General features: G+C 35.8%; 1 protein-coding gene across 1 annotated transcript in view; it reads right to left on the bottom strand.

Moving 5' to 3' along the window:
• The window catches only part of LOC144442433 (low-density lipoprotein receptor-related protein 5-like), a 38100-nt gene that overhangs the window by 15271 nt on the left and 1209 nt on the right, over nt 1-21620 (bottom strand). The window contains exons 2-7 of the mRNA XM_078131780.1: nt 5746-6039; nt 4618-4804; nt 3688-3837; nt 2823-2964; nt 1983-2133; nt 1105-1230 (exon numbers count right to left, since the gene is read on the bottom strand). Coding sequence (XP_077987906.1) covers nt 1105-1230; nt 1983-2133; nt 2823-2964; nt 3688-3837; nt 4618-4804; nt 5746-6039 — 1050 coding nt within the window. The remainder of the gene's footprint in view (nt 1-1104; nt 1231-1982; nt 2134-2822; nt 2965-3687; nt 3838-4617; nt 4805-5745; nt 6040-21620) is intronic.

The following is a 21620-nucleotide window of genomic DNA, read 5'->3' as shown; positions in this document are numbered from 1 at the left end:
ATGTAATCAAATGTCCACTACCATATGTAATCAAACGGCCACTACCATATGTAATCAAGCGTCCACTACCAACGCATATGTAATCAAACGTCCACTACCAACGCATATGTAATCAAACGTCCACTACCATATGTAATCAAACGTCCACTACCATATGTAATCAAACGTCCACTACCATATGTAATCAAACGTCCACTACCATATGTAATCAAACGTCCACTACCATATGTAATCAAACTTCCACTACCATATGTAATCAAACGTCCACTACCATATGTAATCAAACGTCCACTACCATATGAAATCAAACGTCCACTACTCACTTGAAAACAAACGTCCACTACCATATGAAATCAAATGTCCACTACTGCATGAAATCAAACGTCCACTACCATATGAAATTAAAACTAGTCAAACTTCTTATAAAAACCTGCAGAGGTGCAAAAAACTAGCTGAACATTAAATTACTACTCATTTAATGCTGATTATTTTACAAAAGTCAGTTTTCTGGATCGATATAGTGGGGCAGCTGTGTAACCTTGTATGTTCCTTTGTATACCAGGAACTTGTGGGGAAAATGTTTTATATATTCTGACATGTACGATAACTATCAAAGACAATGGAGTGATGTAAGTTAATAATAGAGAGGTTTAGATACATGTTAGAACGCGTACGCCTACGGGAGCATTATCGTGCAGGCGTATAAGTAATGACGCGTACAAAATTGTGTTTAGTTATGCGTTATAACGTGAAAAACAGTGGAATGTTCGAATGTGAACGCGCGTTGACATCTTCTGTCCAGAAGGCCAGATACATGCCTTTGATTTCTAAATGTGTCCGTATTTTTGCCATTTTTCCTGCAACTACCCAAACCAAACACCAAACAATTAGTTTAAAGTTATGCTTCAGAACATTTCATTCAGACATTTAATAGACGAAAATGACAAAACCTCAACACGTATTTACAGTTACGTGTAGACCGCCATTTTGATGTAGCGTCGTTTGATACAGAACGCCTGAGTTGCTTCGAATCACGTGACTATGACGCTACACGTATAGAACACACGTAAATACGCGCATCTAAACCTCTCTAATTGTACTCACAATTTCCACATGTATGACTATCATTCAGTAAAGTGTAGCCGATGGAACATATACATTTATAACCAATAGGACCTGGATCTCCAACACACAGTTGATCACATCCTCCGTTATTTGTTTGGCAAGGAACTAATGATGAAGATAAACACACAGGAATATTATTCTTGTCAAACTGACGGAAAAGGGGGAAGGGTGGGGCTTTAACTCTGAAGAAAGATTTACATTTAAGCTGCACTAGCTACATCTGGAACATCTCTTTTTTTTAACCCCTTCAATACTGAAAACATTCCCGCCAAAATTGTTTGGACAAAATTCTTGTTTTATGTAAGTTTTTGGCATATATCAACTTCATTTTAGACTGGAATTAAAGAAATGTTACTTCCTAATAAAGTAATATTATATTGTAATTATGAAAATATTCATATAAATTGGGTCCCCATATTATTTAAAACTCGTCTCTAGTCATGAAAAGGTTAAAACTGTTTTTGTTAGATATGAAGACTTGTACACCCTGAACATCACTGAATCACCACCTCTGGGTAAACATATTTGTGTAGCAGTATACATAGTATGGTGCAACAATTCCAATCAGATTAATTTTTGGGTCCGCACCATAAAATTTGTGTCTCCAATGATTCACATTTTCAACTTATTACTATGTACACCATATACCTAAAGTAGTCATCTAATTGATGTGTGCAATGTCTCATTTTTGGAATTTTAACAATTTTCAGTGAATATATTGTTGATTTGTCTGATCAAAACAGTAATACCCCAGTTACAGCTAAGTGCAGGTTTAAATTTGCGACTTGACAAGAGGCTAAATAATTTTCTGTCAGTAAAAAATTCACAACACTTTAGAAGTCTGTAATGCGACTTACCATTCTGACCTGGTTGTCTAGCCTGGTCATACATGACCACTCCGTATGGTTTAAACATTCCAGGTGGTCTGAGATGACGAGTTTCATCCAAATTATTCCGTGGTATGATATCAATGGCGTTGTTTCCCCAGTCAGATATAAAGAAATAGTTCTGGAGACAAGAATATGACAGAACTCAATGATGAGCATTAGTGCAGGTGTAGTGCACAACCACTTGCACTGTTCTCTGAAGTTGTCCTGTGTAGTGTCAGGTGACTACCATGTGACCAACTTTCATGAGCATAGTGATTGAAATTGCAACAGAAAACACTGCAAGCACGAGTGCAACTACCCCTGAGTACCCACACTGGGGGTTCTGTTACTGTTACATATGATCATTCAATCAGGCAAATTTCTTGGGGAGGGGGAAAACATTTACACCACTAACAGATGGGGTGGGGTGAAAACCTTTACACTACTTACAAATTGGGGAGGGGATGAAAACCTTTACACTACTCCAGATGGGGGGGGGGGGGGGGCTCTATGCTACCAAAAGATTAGGGAGGGGTGAAAACCTTTACACTACTAAAGATGGGAGGAGGACTATATGCTACCAACAGATTGGGGAGCGGTAAAACCTGTATACTACTTCAGATGGGGGGGGGGGGGGGCAACCTTTATGCTACCAACAGATTGAGGAGAGGGTGAAAATGTTTACACTACTCACAGATTGGGGAAGGCAGGGAGGCTCCTTAGACTACCAGCAGATTTAGGAGGATGAGCTAATAGATGGGTTGGGTGGTGGTGGTGGTGGTGATGGTGGGGGGGGGGGGGGGGGGGTGAAAAATTGGTGCTACTTACGCTGTCCATGTCAATATCAAAGAAATGACCAAATGATGGCGACGTTCCTATCACAATGATTTGATTACTAGCAACTGTTCCGTTAACATCTTTTAAATGAATACAGTACAAGTTATCATTACTGCTGTCTGCCCAGTACAAGCTGTTGATAAAACATAAACAAACAGTGTTAAAGGCCAAGGTCAGATTAAGATTGAAATTTGGTTACGAAAAACAATTATCTGACAGAGCTATGTAAAATGTTGTTCCTGAACTACATAATGATGCTGTTTAGTACTCATACCTTTACTGGTACGATAGTACTACGGTTCTGGAGTCTGTCGCAGTATAAATTTGAAATGAATATTCATGACTCCTGAGTGCTTATTCCCTTGTGTAAAACATTTCTCTTGAATATTTATTGTGCAACCATAAATTGTCATGTCAGTGCAGTAAGGTCGTATCTGCTATGCAATTGTAGAGGCAGATACAACCTTACTGCACTGACGCAGCAAAATACATTATATCAGCTGACTCCCATGATGCAATAGCCCACAGCAGAGATACTCTATAAAGGCACATGATCAACTTCATGTTTCTCTGAAATCACAAGGAATTGTAGGTGATATGAAATCATGAAGTGACTCTCCATAACCCATAGTTTATGAAAATACCTTCTGGAGTGGTGTGCCCTTTACACTGTATGAAACACTATGAAACAGGCATTACGTTTGGAGAATCAAACAATATGCAAGAGAGCTTGATATTTGGGTTGGTAGGCGAGAGTCTGCACTGTGAGAGTGATCACTGATGTACTTCTGTTTGTAACCTTCTTGCCTGGCTAAAAAGTAATCAAACTGTGTGCTCATATCACACATGTACCCACCTGTTACTGTCATAGTCAACAGTCAAACCATTGGGTAGTCCAATTACCTGACCATGTACACTCTCACTGACTAGTGTTATACGGTTCTCTCCAGACAGAGAGGCCATTTCAACCTTGGCATTACTACCCCAATCAGTCCAGAATAGATGCCTGGTGATGTAAAGACAAACATTGGGGTTTTATTTTTAAAAGGAAAATTTTGTCACAATATCGATAAATGGTTGTACACAAAGAATCATCACATATGCTTTGTGTTCGCTCTGAAATATTTCACTCATGGCCTTCTCAGTGATCAACAGCGCCCCCAGTGTCAGGTAGTCTAACATGAGGGCACTGTTTATCAGTGAGAAGGCCACATCGCAACATGTGGAAAGGACCAATATATGCCCTGATTGTAAATTTCATCCACGTAACATAAACTAACATCGAAAATCCATTGCTTGTACTTATAGACATGTTTTCAAACAGTTTTCATAAATGACATTTGCCACGAGCAATTCTTAATCAAGTCACATTGAACATACATACATAAATACATACATACATTTTGTATATACATGTTCACACATACATGCATACACACACACACACACACACACACACATACATACATGCATACATACATACATACATACATACATAAATACATAAATACATACATACATACATACATACATACATACATACATACATAAATACATAAATACATACATACATACATACATACATACATACATACATACATACATACATACATACATACACATATATATATACATACACACTGTTGTCAGTATATATGCATACACATACACATACAAATACATTATGCATATACACATGCATATACAACACTCTTGTAAACACTCACACATCGACAAAATCTTTGATGTGTATGCTACATTTGGCAAAACATGGAATGTACATTACCCAGTATAAGGGTTGACAGCAATACCCCTTGGTTTATCCAGTCCTGTGTCAATAATGCAATGATAGTAGGTGCCCTCATAGTCAGATACCATCACCCAATTGTAGGCTGCGTCTGTCCAGTACAGTTTGTTATTCAACCAGTCAGCTGCAATACCCTCAACATAACTAGACGTTCCATGAAAAACACCTGGTCATGACAAAAATTGAATATCATATTTTAAAAAAATATCTCAAAAACATGGATTCTTTGCAACTATTACTAGCCTCACCATTCTCAACTTATTACTATGGGTGCTAAATCACAAAAATGTAGATATTGTCACGTTATTTCACTTTCATTACATATATTTACCTACCTTAGTTTTGACATGTACACTAAGATATTTTCACCACTAGAAAATTTTGTAATTTCAGTCTTCAGCTACATGTAATTCTCAAAGCTAATTTTGACTAATTACATGACGAGTACTAGAGCTGATTCTTTAGTCACTACTTCATTTTGTATTTTTGTGAAAATAAGTGAAATAAGTGGAAATATTTCTTAGGAAATATTATCAAGTTTATGTGTTGTTTTGTTCTCTGTGGTCACGTCCAAGTGACGGCTGACATGACACATTGTATCTTACGGATGATCACAAAATGTCACACAAGCTCAAGAAACGAACTTTGTTCATTTAGGGGGAGGGGATCTGGCATCAATGCAATTGCTGAACTTCATTTTTGCACTTCTCGCCAAATTTCGAAAATTTTCAATGATAACAGGTTCTGTATTTAATACCGAGATGTTAGTAAGTTTATTAAAATTTACTTCTAATGTGATATACAGTGCTGGGCTTTCGAAAGTGTTTACCATCATGCTTTCACACTGCATCAGTCGCAGTGGTGTGACCGCTAAACTTTACATCAGGGTTTACGTCATATACGTGTTGATGTCACACTTGTGAACATTTGTTTGGTGGGTGGGGGTGGGGGGTTGTCCTAAATGAATAAAGTTTGTTTATTGAGCTTGTGCGACATTGTGCGATCGTCCCTTATAGACTAGGAGAGACACAGACTGTTTAGATGAAATGTCTTGTTTGTTTGTTTGTGTTAAAATAAAGGAGGATAGACATCAGAAAACTATCTCACCAGTAATGCTGCCTTTCTTGACTAGCGTTGCTTTCTTGACCATCTTGTAACCAGGGTCAGTCCAGAACATTAGATTGTCCTCATAATCATAATCAATAGCAACTTTGGACGATGGAGCTTGTTCCGACAGGAGTCGAGACACAGTGGTTAAAACTGTTCCTGAAACGTCCACTTTGTTCCACAGTGTTGTTCCATTACCTTCAATGTTTACTATCCGAGATGAAATACCGAATGAGTTTCTATCCACCCAAATAAGCCTTGGGCCAGTTATAGCCTCATCTTGAGCCAAGGCACCTGAAAATACAGATAGCAAAGATATGATAAATACTGTAATATGAAATTTTGGGAATACAACATGGTAGATTTTATTCTAGTCTAGTTCCTATACGTACGTGTTATGATTACGATTATAACTGCCACTCACATACACATGTATAGTCAAAGTTACCAAAAAACTGTTAATCTTGCTAAACCATATGCTGGGTCTGGGGTAAACAGAATGTTAGTAGTAATCCATCACAAACTGATAAGCAGTTGTACATGTACATGTGTAAGTGGTTACTTCCTTCAGATAATTGCTAATTGCAATAATATTTCCTACGGAACTCTACCTCCAGCCAATCAAGTGGGGATGTGATAACGTCATCATGTTTATATGAATGCTGTCAGGGGTGAGCACAGATTTCTGTGCTAGAGTAACGACTTTGACTATACACTGTACGTGACTGGAGATGATTGTAGTAATTGCAACATGTACGTATAGGAACTAGACTACTTTTCTTGCCTGATTGTAAGAATTCCACTTATACAATATGAAGAGTTGTAGTATGTATGTAAGCTATGCTTTATGACTTGTCTTGAAGGAAAGAACAATGAAAGGAAGTGAAACATACAACTACCATAATTTTATTGTTATCTGTTTATACAAAAAAATGGCCATAATTATAATTATCATGTATCCATTACAACATTCTGCTGCAAATACATATACAGTATCATACCACAAAGAAATAGGATGTGAAACATACAATGACTGCAAACCATAAATTGCTTGTCAGCCATAACTTAATCTAGGCTATCAATGGCTTTAAATCTCTCCTCATGACTGGGTGAAGAGATAAAAGAATCTTGAGATTTGAAGGCATGGACAGAATAGGTAACTTGCAAACCCGCCATGTTGAATGTTGCATCATGGGAAATGTGATAATAAATACTAATCAATTAGTATTGTAAACAATATTCATACATTGTTTGTAGCCACAAATAATCAATTCATAGTTACATGTACAAATGTACCCTGACCATTGACTAATTTGTGGGGGATTTACTTTATCGATAGCTCCAGATCAGATAATCCCATAGTCCTTTGCGTCTGAGCATACTCAGTCTGGATTGCAAGTTCCCTAATTAGCCTAGCCATTACTGTCTGTTCTATGTAAATACGTCCTTTATAATCATAATATATTTATAACTGCATTCTACATTGCAAATATATGTCATCTGTGCTTGTGTTCGGGAAGGATGTGGGCTTGAGAGAACGCAGATACATGTACAAACAGGAAATTGATAATTAAACCTACAGAAATAACTATCAGTATACAATGTATGATTACAACTCACTTTCAGAAGTGATAATTTCATTTGTGATACCGTAAACAATATCACTTCAAATATCAAATGGAGAAGATGAGATCCATTGTTTAATGGGTGATACATGTACTTCCGTAAACAATATCACTTCATATATCAAATGGACAAGATGAGATCCATTGTTTAATTGTCAATGATAATGGTGCATCAATTTTATATATTTATTCTGTATGATAAATTTGGGATTGAAAGTGACCAGTGCCTCAGAGGGTATACTTGCATTATTGTACTGAAGATACTGGCTTATAGCAAATGATGTTGTCAAGTAAATAGCTAAGTTCAGGGGTGAACAAATCATTTTGTGAACTGGTGGTCCCCGGACCAGTGCCTTAAAAAACCCAGTGGTCCTGCTATTAGACAACTTTTTAACAGTTATTAACAGTAAGGTACTGGTCCAATGGACCAGACAAGGTAAAATTTGTGTGGTCCTCCCAAAAAAATCGCTAGTCCCAGACCCAGGACCAGTGGATTTCTTCACCCCTGAAGTTCCTGGGCTAGTTTCACTTTGATAGGAAGTAACACTGACTGTCATTGTGGTGACATTATTTGTATCACACAAATAAAGAGGAACTTGTTAATTGCCAGTATATATGTAGATATCAAATTTCTCAGTTTTTCATCTCTTGGTCACTTATTAGTCATCATCGTACTCTTTCCCCTAGATCAAACAATAGGTGCTGTTATTGTCACATGTACATACATGTGTGTTTATCAAAAAAGAAATTTCCATAAAAATGACACGATGCGATGAGATCGCATGTTTTTGTGTAGTATGAATGAGCATGTCCTCATTTGCATGAAGGTACGTAATAATATTTTGGATATTGCACTGCATGCAAATACCACTATTATGTGTGTGTGTGTGCAGCTGTACTGCGCAAGTAATCTCTGTTACATACATGTACATGTAAGTATTAATAGTGATTTACTTGTACATACATCATACAAATGTAACTGTATAAAGCATGGGTGGAGGAGGGGGTTACATCATGTATTTACAAAGTATCTGTACCTATGCCTGGAAAAAAAAATTCTTTGGAAATGAATACCAAAATGTTTTATTAGCATTGTCAGGGGTGTACTGTGATGGGATTTTTTTGACAAGGAAATTTTCATTTATAACTGTAAACCCAATGTCCATGAACATTCCTTCTCTTTACTGTTCACAGAGTTTATGAGTATTTGTCAGTTCTAAACAACAATGTATATTTTGTATATTTGCCAAAGATGAAATCCATACATGCTGACTCATCCACTGATCTCATCAAACTTTATAGCCTGTAGAATTGGAATCAGAAAGAATGACTAATTTGATCGGACATGAATTTTGATACTTCCCTTTCTTTTATTTCCTACAAGACACACAGATGATTTTTGAAACTTTATTTGTTTGCTGATTCACACAGCTGTTAACAGAAATAAAAGCTGGCAAGAACAAAATGCACAATGGTAGTCTAACTATATCCTGCAGTCATTTTACAAAGGTTCAACATCCAAATTATGGAGCAAGGTATGGAAATCTTTTTTTAACAGATTTCCTCCTGTTACCATGGTTGCAAAACACTGTCATTCTAACAAATCCTACAAAGTTAGCATACAATGTATGTTGTACAGGTCTACTGGTATTCCCCACTGCACAAACCACAGTTCTTTGAATTGCCAAGTTAGCATGTACAAATGTACATGTTGCATGTATGTAAACAGGCAGGGCCAGGGTAACTCCTTATAACTATATTGCACAAGTCACATCAGGGGTGAACAAATCATTTTGTGAACTGGTGGTCCCCAGACCAGTGCCTTAAAAAATCCAGTGGTCCTGCTGAAAGAATTAGTGGTACAAGGTAAAATTTGTGTGGTCCGCCACAAGAAATAGCTAGTCCCGGACCCAGGACCAGTGGATTTGTTCACCCTGCACAGACCTCTCTGAATCAATAACTTAGCATGTATGTGAATGGGGCTACATGTACACTGTTATGCTGTAACCCCCAGCACTGTCTAGCCACAATGTACATTGTATGTTCACTGATATACAAATATACACATACATGTATGATAAAAAAATATGCTGGCAATAATGGTTGATTTGTGACTAGCATATAATACCATGACATATGTACACACGTACACTACAATCTGGTCATCTATTTTTTAATTAAAACCAGCAATGCATGTATATATTGGTAATCCTTATTAAACTACTAACATATGGTGATACACTCATATCTTTGTTCTAGCATCCACCAAATACATGTACTTACATCTACACCAGTACCTTCACTAAGGCTAGGGACCCTGAGTAATAACAACTGAGAAATCAAAAACTGACATACTTGTAGTTCCACCATACATATTATTACCACAATTATGTTTGGGAACCATGGCAACACCTGGTACACTGTGATTGATTTTCACCAATACATTACTACACATAGAAACAGATTAATGATCAAATAAATCCTTTTTTTGTAGTGATAACAATTATTCTACCATTCAGCATTACGCAATTGTTGAAATAAATCTAGGTATTACAGCCCACCAGACATGGTATCATATTTTTACCATTCATACATAAACATTAGTGATTCAGTTTATGGTACTATCATCACAATTCCTGCACATGTTTTTTGTGTATATTCCGTGTAAATTTTATGTGTATTCTGTTAAAGCTTTTTGTCTGTATTCTGTGTAAATTTCATATTGTGTGCATTCTGTGAAAATTTCATATTGTCATTATTATTGTGTATATTCTACGTAAATTTCATATTTTGTGTATTCTGTATACATTTTATATTGTGTGTATTGTGTAAATTTCATATTTTGTGTATTCTGTATAAATTTTATATTGTATTGTGTAAATTTCTGTGTAAATTTGATATTGTAAATTTGATATTGTGTGATTTCTGTGTAAATTTCATATTGTGTGCATTCTGTATAAATTTTATATTGTGCGTATTCTGTGTAAATTTCATAGTGTTTATTCTCAATTTCTGTATAAATTTTATATTTTGTGTATTCTGTGTAAATTTTATATTGTGTCTATTCTATGTAAATTTCATATTTTGTGTATTCTGTACAACAATTGCTCGATAACTTCACTTGTTTTCTAAAAGTACACGTAGAGTAATCAAGCTAACAGTGGCAAAGAAAACATTTAGGCCAGGCAGTCACCCAACCTGATATGACTTCTCCATGCCAACAGAGAAGTACACAGCGTAAATAAATCTGTTCAAAGGGAACCTCTGCATTTGGATATAGGTCACACTGATTAGCAAGGTCAAAGGTCAGATTGTAATGGTATGTAACCATACATTTTACATGTATGCAATTTTCACAATATTCACTGCCTTTGGTACACGGACGTCACATGGCAGGAAAAAATGCACAAACACAAAAATAATAGAATCATGATATATAACATGTACATGTACAAGTAGATAATAGAAATAGTTAAATTATAACACTGACTGAACATCATTTAGCCTGTTTGAAAAACATTCTTCACATATAGAATTATAGATAGATGTTTAAAAGTCAGAGAGTATAGGGGAGGGGTGATGGTTGTCCTAGAAAGCAATGAGCTACATCTGTATATGAGGGAGGGGGGAGGGGGGGGCATGTACATTCGTTGTGCCAATGTGGCATGTATTGGGCGACATTGTATTCTTTTCGTGTGAGAACCAAGTATTTACCAAGATTTTACTTTGAACCTCCAACTACTGATAAATTCATCAATTTACTTTCATCAGATAGTGTACATATTCTTCAATGATGAAATTACGTAGAGAGATTTATGTAAATTTATTATAATTTCATTTGTAACATTTCCACTTACTTAATTTATTCCTAGTTATATCCTGTCTTCAACAATTAAGCAACTACATTTTATATTTTGGGTTGATGGCCTTGGATGTACACAATAAAAGACCATACTACTACTACATTGTATACCCTAGAAAACAATGGGCCATACAATATATATCTTTAATGCATGTATTTGATTCTCTTGTTCTGCTGATTTCTAAGGACTCTAGTAGCCTAGCAATAATTTGTAGAAAGAACAGCTGATGTAAAAGAACATTATTTGATGAAATTTTTAGCAAAGTTCCCTGTGGAATTTATCCTTGATATTTTTAACACATGTTGCATATGTACACTAATGCATGTACTTATATGTAAGTACATATATATTTCTTTCCATTTGTTACATCGATCATTGATTTACTCGTCTGATAACCTGTCTACATTGCTGATGTGTGTCTACGACAACTCTTTGAGTGTAGGCCAGAGCTATCACAGTCACAGATCAGCGATGTAGACAGGTTAATTTTCTGAACTGCAGCAACAAATGTATCCAGCCACTTGGCTGTCTCACACACGACAGTGAAAACACACAATATACCAAATTAGGTCAATTGTTAACAAAATTACAGGCTATAGTCTAGATGCCATACTGGTTTCCAATCATCTCTACATTTTTATACCCAACAGGCTACAGGCTTCCTTGTCTAGAATTCTACTCTAGATACTATCCCCATGACTTCAAATCTCAAAATCTCTCATCAAGAAATCTGAAGCTATGGATAGCCTCTAGAATGCTAGAATTCATGCTTAGTATACAAAATGAAAGTTATTTCATTCTGTACAACAGCTCAAGGGTTCTCGGGGTAGACTGTCATCCATATTCACCTCATACATGTACAGGCTCTTAGCCTTCTTAGCTGTAACTGATATGATAATTGATATGTAATAAATGACAAATTATAATAAGTTTTATTACCCATATAAAACCTGTCATTTTTTTTGTACTTTCGATCAATTATATAGATATATGGATCATATTCATAACTCATCAGGATATTAAGAAAACACGTAAATCAAAACAAAATGAGTTCCTGTATCAATGTAAAAATAAAATGGTTTCACAACATGTACAAGCAAATTAGTCTAGAACCTATCTGTGGCTTCCAATCTTAAGCTCTGTCTTTATCATGTCTAGCTTAATGAGGTTCTGACATGAAATTTCAAATTGAACCAAAAACATAGGTGAAGAAGAAATGATTGGATACCACGTTAGCATCTAGACTAGTCCTTAGAGTATATGCAAACTGTACATGTAGAATTAGACTCTCTCACCAGTCCGAGAAAATCGCTATCAACTGTTTTGTTCGTACCAATATCTAATGCACAATTGCACTAGAATATCCTTGTACTGTTGGCCCTCATCGACTACACAGGGCTAATCATTTGTTGAAGTGTTACTGCGACTCTGTTATTGCAACGCCCCGGGTATCGCAGTAACACGTCAACAAATGATTAGCCCTATGTAGTCGATGACGACCAACAGTACAATTGTGCCGAAGATATTGGTACATACAAAACAGTCCTTTTTAGCAATGCGATGCTCCCAGGACTGTGAGTCCAATATCATCATGAGGCAGTCGGTCACAAACGAATCTACCCTGCGTGCGCTTATTTGAACTGTGATTTTGCTTTGCTGTGTCTCATAAAATCACAGATTGTGATGTAAACTGGCGAGTAGTTATATTTTACTGATAAATGATGTGTTTATGCTGTTACTAAATATAGGGTAACATGTACATCAACCAGAGATGTGTCATCAGTTGCAATGTGAATGGATGATAGCTTATCCCTAGCACAATATTGTACTAATGATAGTTATTCTCTACTATGTGTGTACAGTATTACTGAGTAACATCTGTTAATCACATGACAATTTGGATTCTGAAATTACACAATGGTTATTTATGGAAACACATGTAGTAATAAACCCTATGTGGGCATAATCCTTATCAGTTAGCATTAGGCTAACATTTAGTCAGTTATTACTAATGTCTGGTGTATGTCACTCTTTGTAGGACAGAGTGCAACGTTTGTCAAAAACAATCAATGAAATGTGGGGGTCATTCTCTTAAGAGCATTCTCCATGTGGGGCCAGCAATCTATTATTATAGAAGCCCTACAGCTCTCAAGGTCGGTTAGGTACACAGGTATAACAGACTCTATCTTCACAATGTATATACATATATTGTGTTCTAAAATTCCTTCTAATCTGGCGGACACAGTGTCTACGGTAATACAATATATACCAACAATTGTCCTGTTGAATTGAATCACAGTTGGTTCTGGTTTGAAACTATGGGGGGGGGGGGGGGGGGGGGCAGAATTATTGGTAAATTGGTTCAAAATCAACATGTCATGTAAAACCAAAAGTGAATTGATTTGAAATCCATTGCCTAGTTTTCTTGGGCCTCGAACTCGACTTGTTTGAACAAACTATTTTTGTGGTCCAGCCAGAAGTTCAAGTTATTCTTTTATATATACTTTTTTCTCATTGGCGTTGTGATTACTTGATTATTTCATTTTCCTCACTTTTTTTCGACCTCTGGCAAATAAATAATATAATAATAATATAATAATATAATAATATAATGGGGACAGAAATTGGGTTGATCTGATTTAACCGAAGTGATTTATCAGACGTTCGGTTAGTTTAAATTGGTTTTTAATTAATTCAGGTAGGGATAAGGCCAATGACAACCTGTGCTAGGCCAATGACAACCTGTGCTATTATTTTACCTGCAGACTCAGACATTTGTAACCATTTGATTTACGGTATTTATACATTTTTAAAAGCATAACCAAACAACTAAAATATACAAATGTTCTCTGCTCTCCTGTAAATTATTTATTTCTAATCATATTTTGATCAAATGAATTTCATATTTTTAGCCTGTTTACATTTTATGAAGATTATGATAATACCTAAAGAAAGGTCCAACTCTAGAACTTCTAACATCTAGAGGCCAATGTCAGGTTAGGGTTCAAATTTGGGTGTGAGAACATGTGTCTTGCATCTAGCATTCAAAAAAGTTAGTCCAGTACAAAAGAATGTATGTCTCAACTGATACCATGTTGTAATAATACTCTAAGATTGCATGTACACAAATGTAGGGGGTCAAAAATCAGAGGTTAAGGAGGGGGAAGGCGAATTGTTCAAAAACATTTTTTTATCTACATGTACATTGTACCTTTCAAAATGTTACCAATTGTTCCTGGAAGAAAAAGGAACAAAAGAAACACACACATTAGTATGTACAATGGCTAAAGGTTAACCATTGGCATTGTGCATTTATGTGTAATGTCGTATTTTGGTGTCTACACATTTTGTGCACAGCACAGGTCTTGAAATTAACTTTTTTTTTCTGTTAGTCCTAGTTGGCTACCAATTTCAGAAAGTGGTAGCCCAAGGATGGTGACCCATGACAAGAATCTGTAGACATGGGACTACTGTTAACTTTGAGCACTGTAAGTACATGTACATGTAAAAATGTACAAAGGAGAACACTATTAAATATGACAAGTCAACTCTAACATTTGTACATGCAGTTACATGTAACCCCACATGACCTACAGAAAACAGTGCATGACTGATACTGGGGAGAAAAAGTGAATAACTTTCAAAGAAAAAAATATTAGATGTCAAAAGGTAATGACTCACATCCCCTATACCAACAGTGAGATAGTTACTACATAAATACTTTGATTCAAAAGTTGACAGGAAACGACAAAACATGACCTATAAAGTCAAAAGTTTACACAAAACAACTGTCCATGCAATAGTTCACAGGAAACAGTAACAAATACACCTAGTAATTGAATACAGCTTTTAATTCATTAGGATCATGTGAAGTGGCAATGACTTGACACTCTGGGTTAGTGAGAGAGGCTCGTTTAAAAATTACATGGGCATAAAAACCACCAAACTCCCATCTCAGGTCACATGTGTGAGTCATATTGTAAACAGAAATGATGTGTAACTGTGTTTGAAATCTTTTGCTGGTGTTCAGTTCTTATGAACTACACTGTAAATCTTCAAACAAGGATACCGCCAATCTTTCCATTACAGCCATTCATCAGAGATTCAAAATTAACTACTACACCATCATGTCTATGTGTATGTGCCATACATGATATTTTACCAATTAAAATAATGAATATGGACAGATATATGTATATGTACATGTGTGTGTGTGTGTGTGTGTGTGTGTGTGTGTGTGTGTGTGTGTGTGTGTGTGTTTGTTTGTTTGTTTTTTGACTTTTTTTTGTTTTTTTGTTGTTGTTTGGTTTGTTTGTTTGGTTTTTTGTTTGTTTGGGGGTTTTTTGGGTTTTTTTTTTTTTTTTTTTTTTTTTTGGGGGGGGGGGGGGGGGGGGGGGGGTTATCAGGTCAACCAGTGTTTCCCAGTTACACAAACTGTAGCAGTAAACAGATAAAATCTACTTAAATTTCCTGGTCATTTTACCAGGGTTCTCAACCAAACAATTGCACTACAAATACTAGTATATGCATTGCAATCTATATAATATTTAACCCCCCACCCCCACCACCACCCCCAATTGGGGTTCCCAATTCTCCACAACTACCCTGATGTCTACATATACATGCATCATGCCTACAGCCTTGACTTCTTTTTTATCTAATCACTATACTGTATGGTAATAATATGTACAAACATTTTAACTTCTCTGTTTAGATTTTAGCTTGTATGATAGTACATGCACATGTAAGCTGATGACTGCAATCTGTAGTCTAAAACATCCAGTCAATTGTTCACTTACATAACATTATATGCAAGTAGAAACAATACCGAGATGTTTCAGACTCAATGCATAGCAGAACAAGGAGTTGATTTACAAAGGTTATAACGCATTAGCAGTTCAAAAATTTTAGCATTGAGCTTTCGATCTGTCTTGGTAAACAATCCTCATCATATACAGCTGACCATATGATGGCAGATCGAAAGCTAAATGCTAAAAACTTTGAACTGCTTGTGCATTGTAACCTTTGTAATTCATTTCATCTACCAAGCTAATGAACAGTTTTGGTCAGAACAAGAAGTTAATCATCTGGTAGACAAATTATTAGTATCTCTTCGAATTTTTAGTTACATTGTACATGTATTAAACCATACAGACTAGTTAGGATTTAACAGTGCATGCCAATGTGTATTAGTAATGTTTCATTATTTGCAAGAAATGGGAACTTTCTGTATGCATGAGTGCATATATGTACATGTATCTATGTGTGTATGTATGTATGTATGTATGTATGTATGTATGTATGTATGTATGTATGTGTGTGTGTGTGTGTGTGTGTGTATGTATGTATGTATGTATGTATGTATGTATGTATGTATGTATGTATGTATGTATGTATGTATGTATCATGTATGCAACTCTACCATTAGTCATGCACTACACGTACAGTAACATGTACATAATCATATATTAAATGGTGGTAAAGGGGGAAGGATTACTATCAATAACAATGATGCCATTACAAGATTGATTTTTAAACTGGTAATCCTGGGAAATAGGCAATGTAGCCTTGTGTATGAATTACAGAAGTAGGGATGGGTGTGGGTGAGTTAGTGAAATGATTGGGGCTGGTCTCTGGGACAAGTACATCTATGGGGAATGTTAATTTTGTGAGGCTGCATGCACAGTTGGATACGTCAGACATACATGTAGGGGGGGGGGGGGTAGACTTGAGAGACTTATCTTGGTGGAACAACATGTATCTCAAGCAGCTGCTACCTGTAGTAACACCTAGACAAGTCTTTGGGTTAGGGAAGTGAGGGGGCGGCAGCTCCCAAAAGATAGTCTAGTTCCTGATGGACACACTTATGCCATCTAGTCAAGCCCCTGACTCAAGGCGTTAATTGTGGTTCAACCCCATGGTGAGCGACGTGCCAATGGTGCATGTCAGTAGCAATCCATCACAAATTGACAGGCTGTCCTCATCTCTCATTAATATTCACTTGATACAACTGTTTTGATCATGTCCAATGTCCATCTCCAGTCTGTTTAAACTAAAATCACATGGGAGCACACAACAATGTCATCATGTTTATATAAACGCTGTAGGTGGGAGCACAGAATTCTGTCCGAGAGTCACAGGCTTGACTAGACAATATAAGTGTCAAGTGAACAGAATATTATGATCCATCAGGAACTAGACTACCCAAAAGACAACGTTTTTATGTATTTGCTGTACCAGAAAGATGTCCAGAAGACATCAATTGGACAATTTTCACGTGTACTATACAAATACATGTAGTAAGACATTGGTAAAGCTATCAAGGATTTTCTGGAGGTGCATTAAAATTTCCCAAGGACATTCCAGGAAAGCTTTATGATTCCACTACTGTCAAGGTTATATGAACCACATTGCATCACTACTGCATGAAGGAAGGAAACCATGTATAAACAATATTGCATCATCTGAGTGAATGGAAGGTAACCATGTTAACAAAGATAATACCAGAAAAGAATAACATCCAGAACATTAATGACTCAATAATTGGCTCTCAATAAAAAAAAATTAACATACAATGACTATAGGTCTTATAACACTTGACAGAGATCAAATTTTAAGAACAATCAAGGAATAATCGGGAAGTTGCATCAAATTTCTCTGAATTGAAATAATATACTGAATTGCTGGCTTGCTGGAGATAACCTTGACCTACATGTCCATCTAACAAATTCTTCCTTCTTTTCATCAATTTATACTGACATTTCCTACACATACTTGTTCTATTATCTTCCTCCTGTGGTAATGCAATAACAATCCCCTTAATTCAAAATGCAATCAATTAACAATTATAAATACATATACCTCACAAAAACACACCGACTGGCTCTGAAGCCAAATTTGATATACATGTACGCAATCCTTTATCAAAGATATTTTTCCTGTAACAAAAAAATAATTGATGTCCTTTACTCTTTGCTCAGTGATTGCTTTGGTCCAAAAAATACACATCTATGATCAAGAATCTACCCAGAGAAAACCTGCATGTATATCTAAATTTCAAAGATTGCCTGTAAAACAGACTGCCAAAAGACGACCTTTGACCGACAGAGAATCCATTTGTAAATACAAGTACAATGTACAGCACAACAGAATATTCCTACTTCCTATCTTGTTTGATAACAACATCAGGGCATTGACCCCAGTATAGTGTTTGTGTATTTTCAAAGCTGCAAATAAAATCATTCTAAATTATACTCAAGGCAGTGAACACACCAATCAATTATAATATATTGTAACCTCCAGAATCTTACAAAGGTCATATGTGTAAACTGTAAACATACCCCGGAATAAATTAGTCTAGTTTCCTATAGGTGTTATGATCACTCCAATCAGAGGATGGTGATTGGAGAGAGAACATGGACGGGTATAGAATATACATTGTAGTCTAGGAATCCATGGGAATGGGGTCCGGAATTCATCAAAAGACAAATTCAAAAATCTAAATTTAAAATAGGATAGTGTATACAATGTTGAGTTGTTAGGCGTGGTAAGTGGTTGCCTTATAGCATGTCAAGAGACTGACTAATATGCAATGTTCATGGTAGAACAAGTCAACATAATTGGACAATCGGAGTCAGAGTCAGTCGTCACATACATTGTAGACAATCAGTCAGAGAGTCAGTGATCACATACATTGTAGACAATCAGTCAGAGAGTCAGTCATCACATAATTAGACAATCACGTGACTGCAGTGTAGAACCAGTCAGTCATCATGGTTACAAAAACAAGTAACTCTACAATCTCAATGAGTGGAAGTCAGACGTCATGTTATTCGCAAGCTATGCTAAAGTAGGTAAAAGTCCACCTGAGTACCAAAACACCATTCAAAAATATGGCTCTAAACTCATGATTTAGATTGCAATAGCCTGTCAACAAAGCATTGCTTGGATATGGTATTTGCCTAGACTGTCTTGTAAACAGTCTCAGCAATCCTTGACAGTGCTGTTGTTACTGGGTAAGAGTGGTAATGTAAGTAGGTAAAATCTAAAAAGAGTTTTCCAGTAATCTTACTGGAGTTCCCATACAGAGTTTAAGTAGATTCTATGGTATTGGTAAACTATGCCACTTTATCCCTTTTTTCTGTTACTGGTGTTCCCAACCTTAGCAAAAACACTGCAACAGAAAGAGGATGGGAAATCGAAGCTAATAACAGTAGAATGCCTTACACTAAAGGAAACCCTACCAAAATTTGCTAACACATTGTTCCTTCTATCTCCCTTCCATTAAATATAATTAAAGTAATTTGGGGTTCCCTATTTGTTTTTTAAGGAATCAACAATCTTCTTAAGTTAACAAACTATTTGGCAGGCATATATTATAGGATTTGAAATTATTCCACAGTGATATCATTCTGACATTTATTTTTTTATAGAAATTTAACCCCTAATTTTTTCTCCATTTTGTCTAAGAATTAGTTTGAGCTTTCTTGAACAATGTCAAAATAACAGCAAAAGTTAACTCTCTTTCTCCAAAGTGGGTATTTGTTTGTAGACATGTTTAATCAGTAGCCACTATTACTACATTGTAGTTGGGTGAAACAGGATTAATGATTTGTATTTCCACAGTGAATTCTGCAAGATATAATGTATATCACTACATGTAAGTACTGGGGAAATCTCAGCCAATCTGTCACATTTCATCGCAAGTTGCTTGTACCACGACTAACTACCATATTGTACCTAACAAGTCTTTGACTTCATGGGTTATCCAAGTAATTCAACAGTTTTTATTTGTTATATCTGTGTTTTCAATCTTGTTGTTTTATTGAAATAAACTAACTAACTTACATTTGTACCATAGAAAATGAATTTGATACAGATAAACTAAGGGCTTCTCTGGTATGGTAAGTATGTAACAGAAATATCCACAGTTAGATGACTGTCATTGCAGCACGTCAGCAGCCACTATGGCTATCTCTGTGCTTTGTGTCTTTCTAACATGATGTCGATGTCATGACAATTGTACACAGACCAGAAAATCTGAACACATGTCTCAAGGTTAAGGAGTCAATATGTAATGAGACAATGCATCTCCTGTAGTTAGCTCACATTGTATTAAATGTCTAATATTCAAATAATCTGCAGTGAGTGTTAGAAAAGACAGTCAAATCAAATTTTTCAAACCACTTCTGATAATTCCATCCTCCATAATTTATGCATGATGTATTTATGAACATAAGTTTGCATGATCCTTAAGTCTCCTAGTCAGGATACAAACATGGTCTCTAACTGAGTGGAGGTATAAATCGTAATGATACCGCATGGGATCTAGACTATGAGTTTCCATGATCAACCTCTATAAGCCTAGTGCATTAAAGTTGAGAGTGTAATATCAACTCAACCTGTTGAGCTAATACTTCCATATACAGTACTAGTATTTCATTCTCAAGGAATTTCCAATGAGAATACTTTTCACAAATTTTCAGCAACTTTCCAGGATCTTATCTATCACCTCTGTTAATGCTCTCATGTATGTTGTGAGAAATGACATAAGATATATCCTCATGTCCTGTATTTATGTATTTACTTTATTATGTAAGAGATAAATCAACTTAGTTACAACTTAGTAACCATACACTCTGTGATTCCCACTACTAAATACACGTAGCTAGAGCTACATGTGACAATATTAGCAATGATTATGGGATATACTGAAGTCTGGCAGCACCTTGTACAAAACACCAGTCTGTTTACACTTACCATAACTCCCATCTTATCGAAAGTGGGCACCAAAGACACATTCAAACTTGCCCTTTCAGACTAAAGTCAATGTAACATTAAACATATACCCATTCACTATAAATAAAAGTTGCAACCAACTTACATGATGGCAAACACAGCCACGTTTAGACTGCTCACATACATGATTAACAGTATACAGTTATACTTTTAGACAAAACTTACATGGTATCAAACACAGCCATGTTTAGACTGCTCACATACATGTATACAGTTATACTTTTAGACAAAGCTTATATGGTATCAAACACCACAGGCACTTGAATAAATCTATACATAAAGAATTATTATTCATTGTTGAAGAGTATACTGTAAAATACTCAAGTGATTCAAGTGCCTGTGGTTTATTTAAACCCTTTCACTGTTAAACAATCAGCTTGCACACATGACTATAGTATGGACTGGGAGGGAGTACTGATGGTGAACATATTTTTTGATGTGCCCAATGTTGTTTGTCATTCTGTTCCATTGAAAATAAAAATACTCTAATTTATTAACTAAAAAACTCTAAACAATTAATAAAAGAAAGATACCTGGGACAAACAATATTTGTTTACAGTTTACTATATACTGCATAGAACAGTGTCCT

The sequence above is a fragment of the Glandiceps talaboti genome, chromosome 11, assembly GCF_964340395.1.
Source record: "Glandiceps talaboti chromosome 11, keGlaTala1.1, whole genome shotgun sequence".
Taxonomy (NCBI): Eukaryota; Metazoa; Hemichordata; class Enteropneusta; family Spengelidae; genus Glandiceps; species Glandiceps talaboti.
Note: the sequence above shows the minus strand (reverse complement) of the source record. Positions and strands in the feature narration are given on the sequence as shown.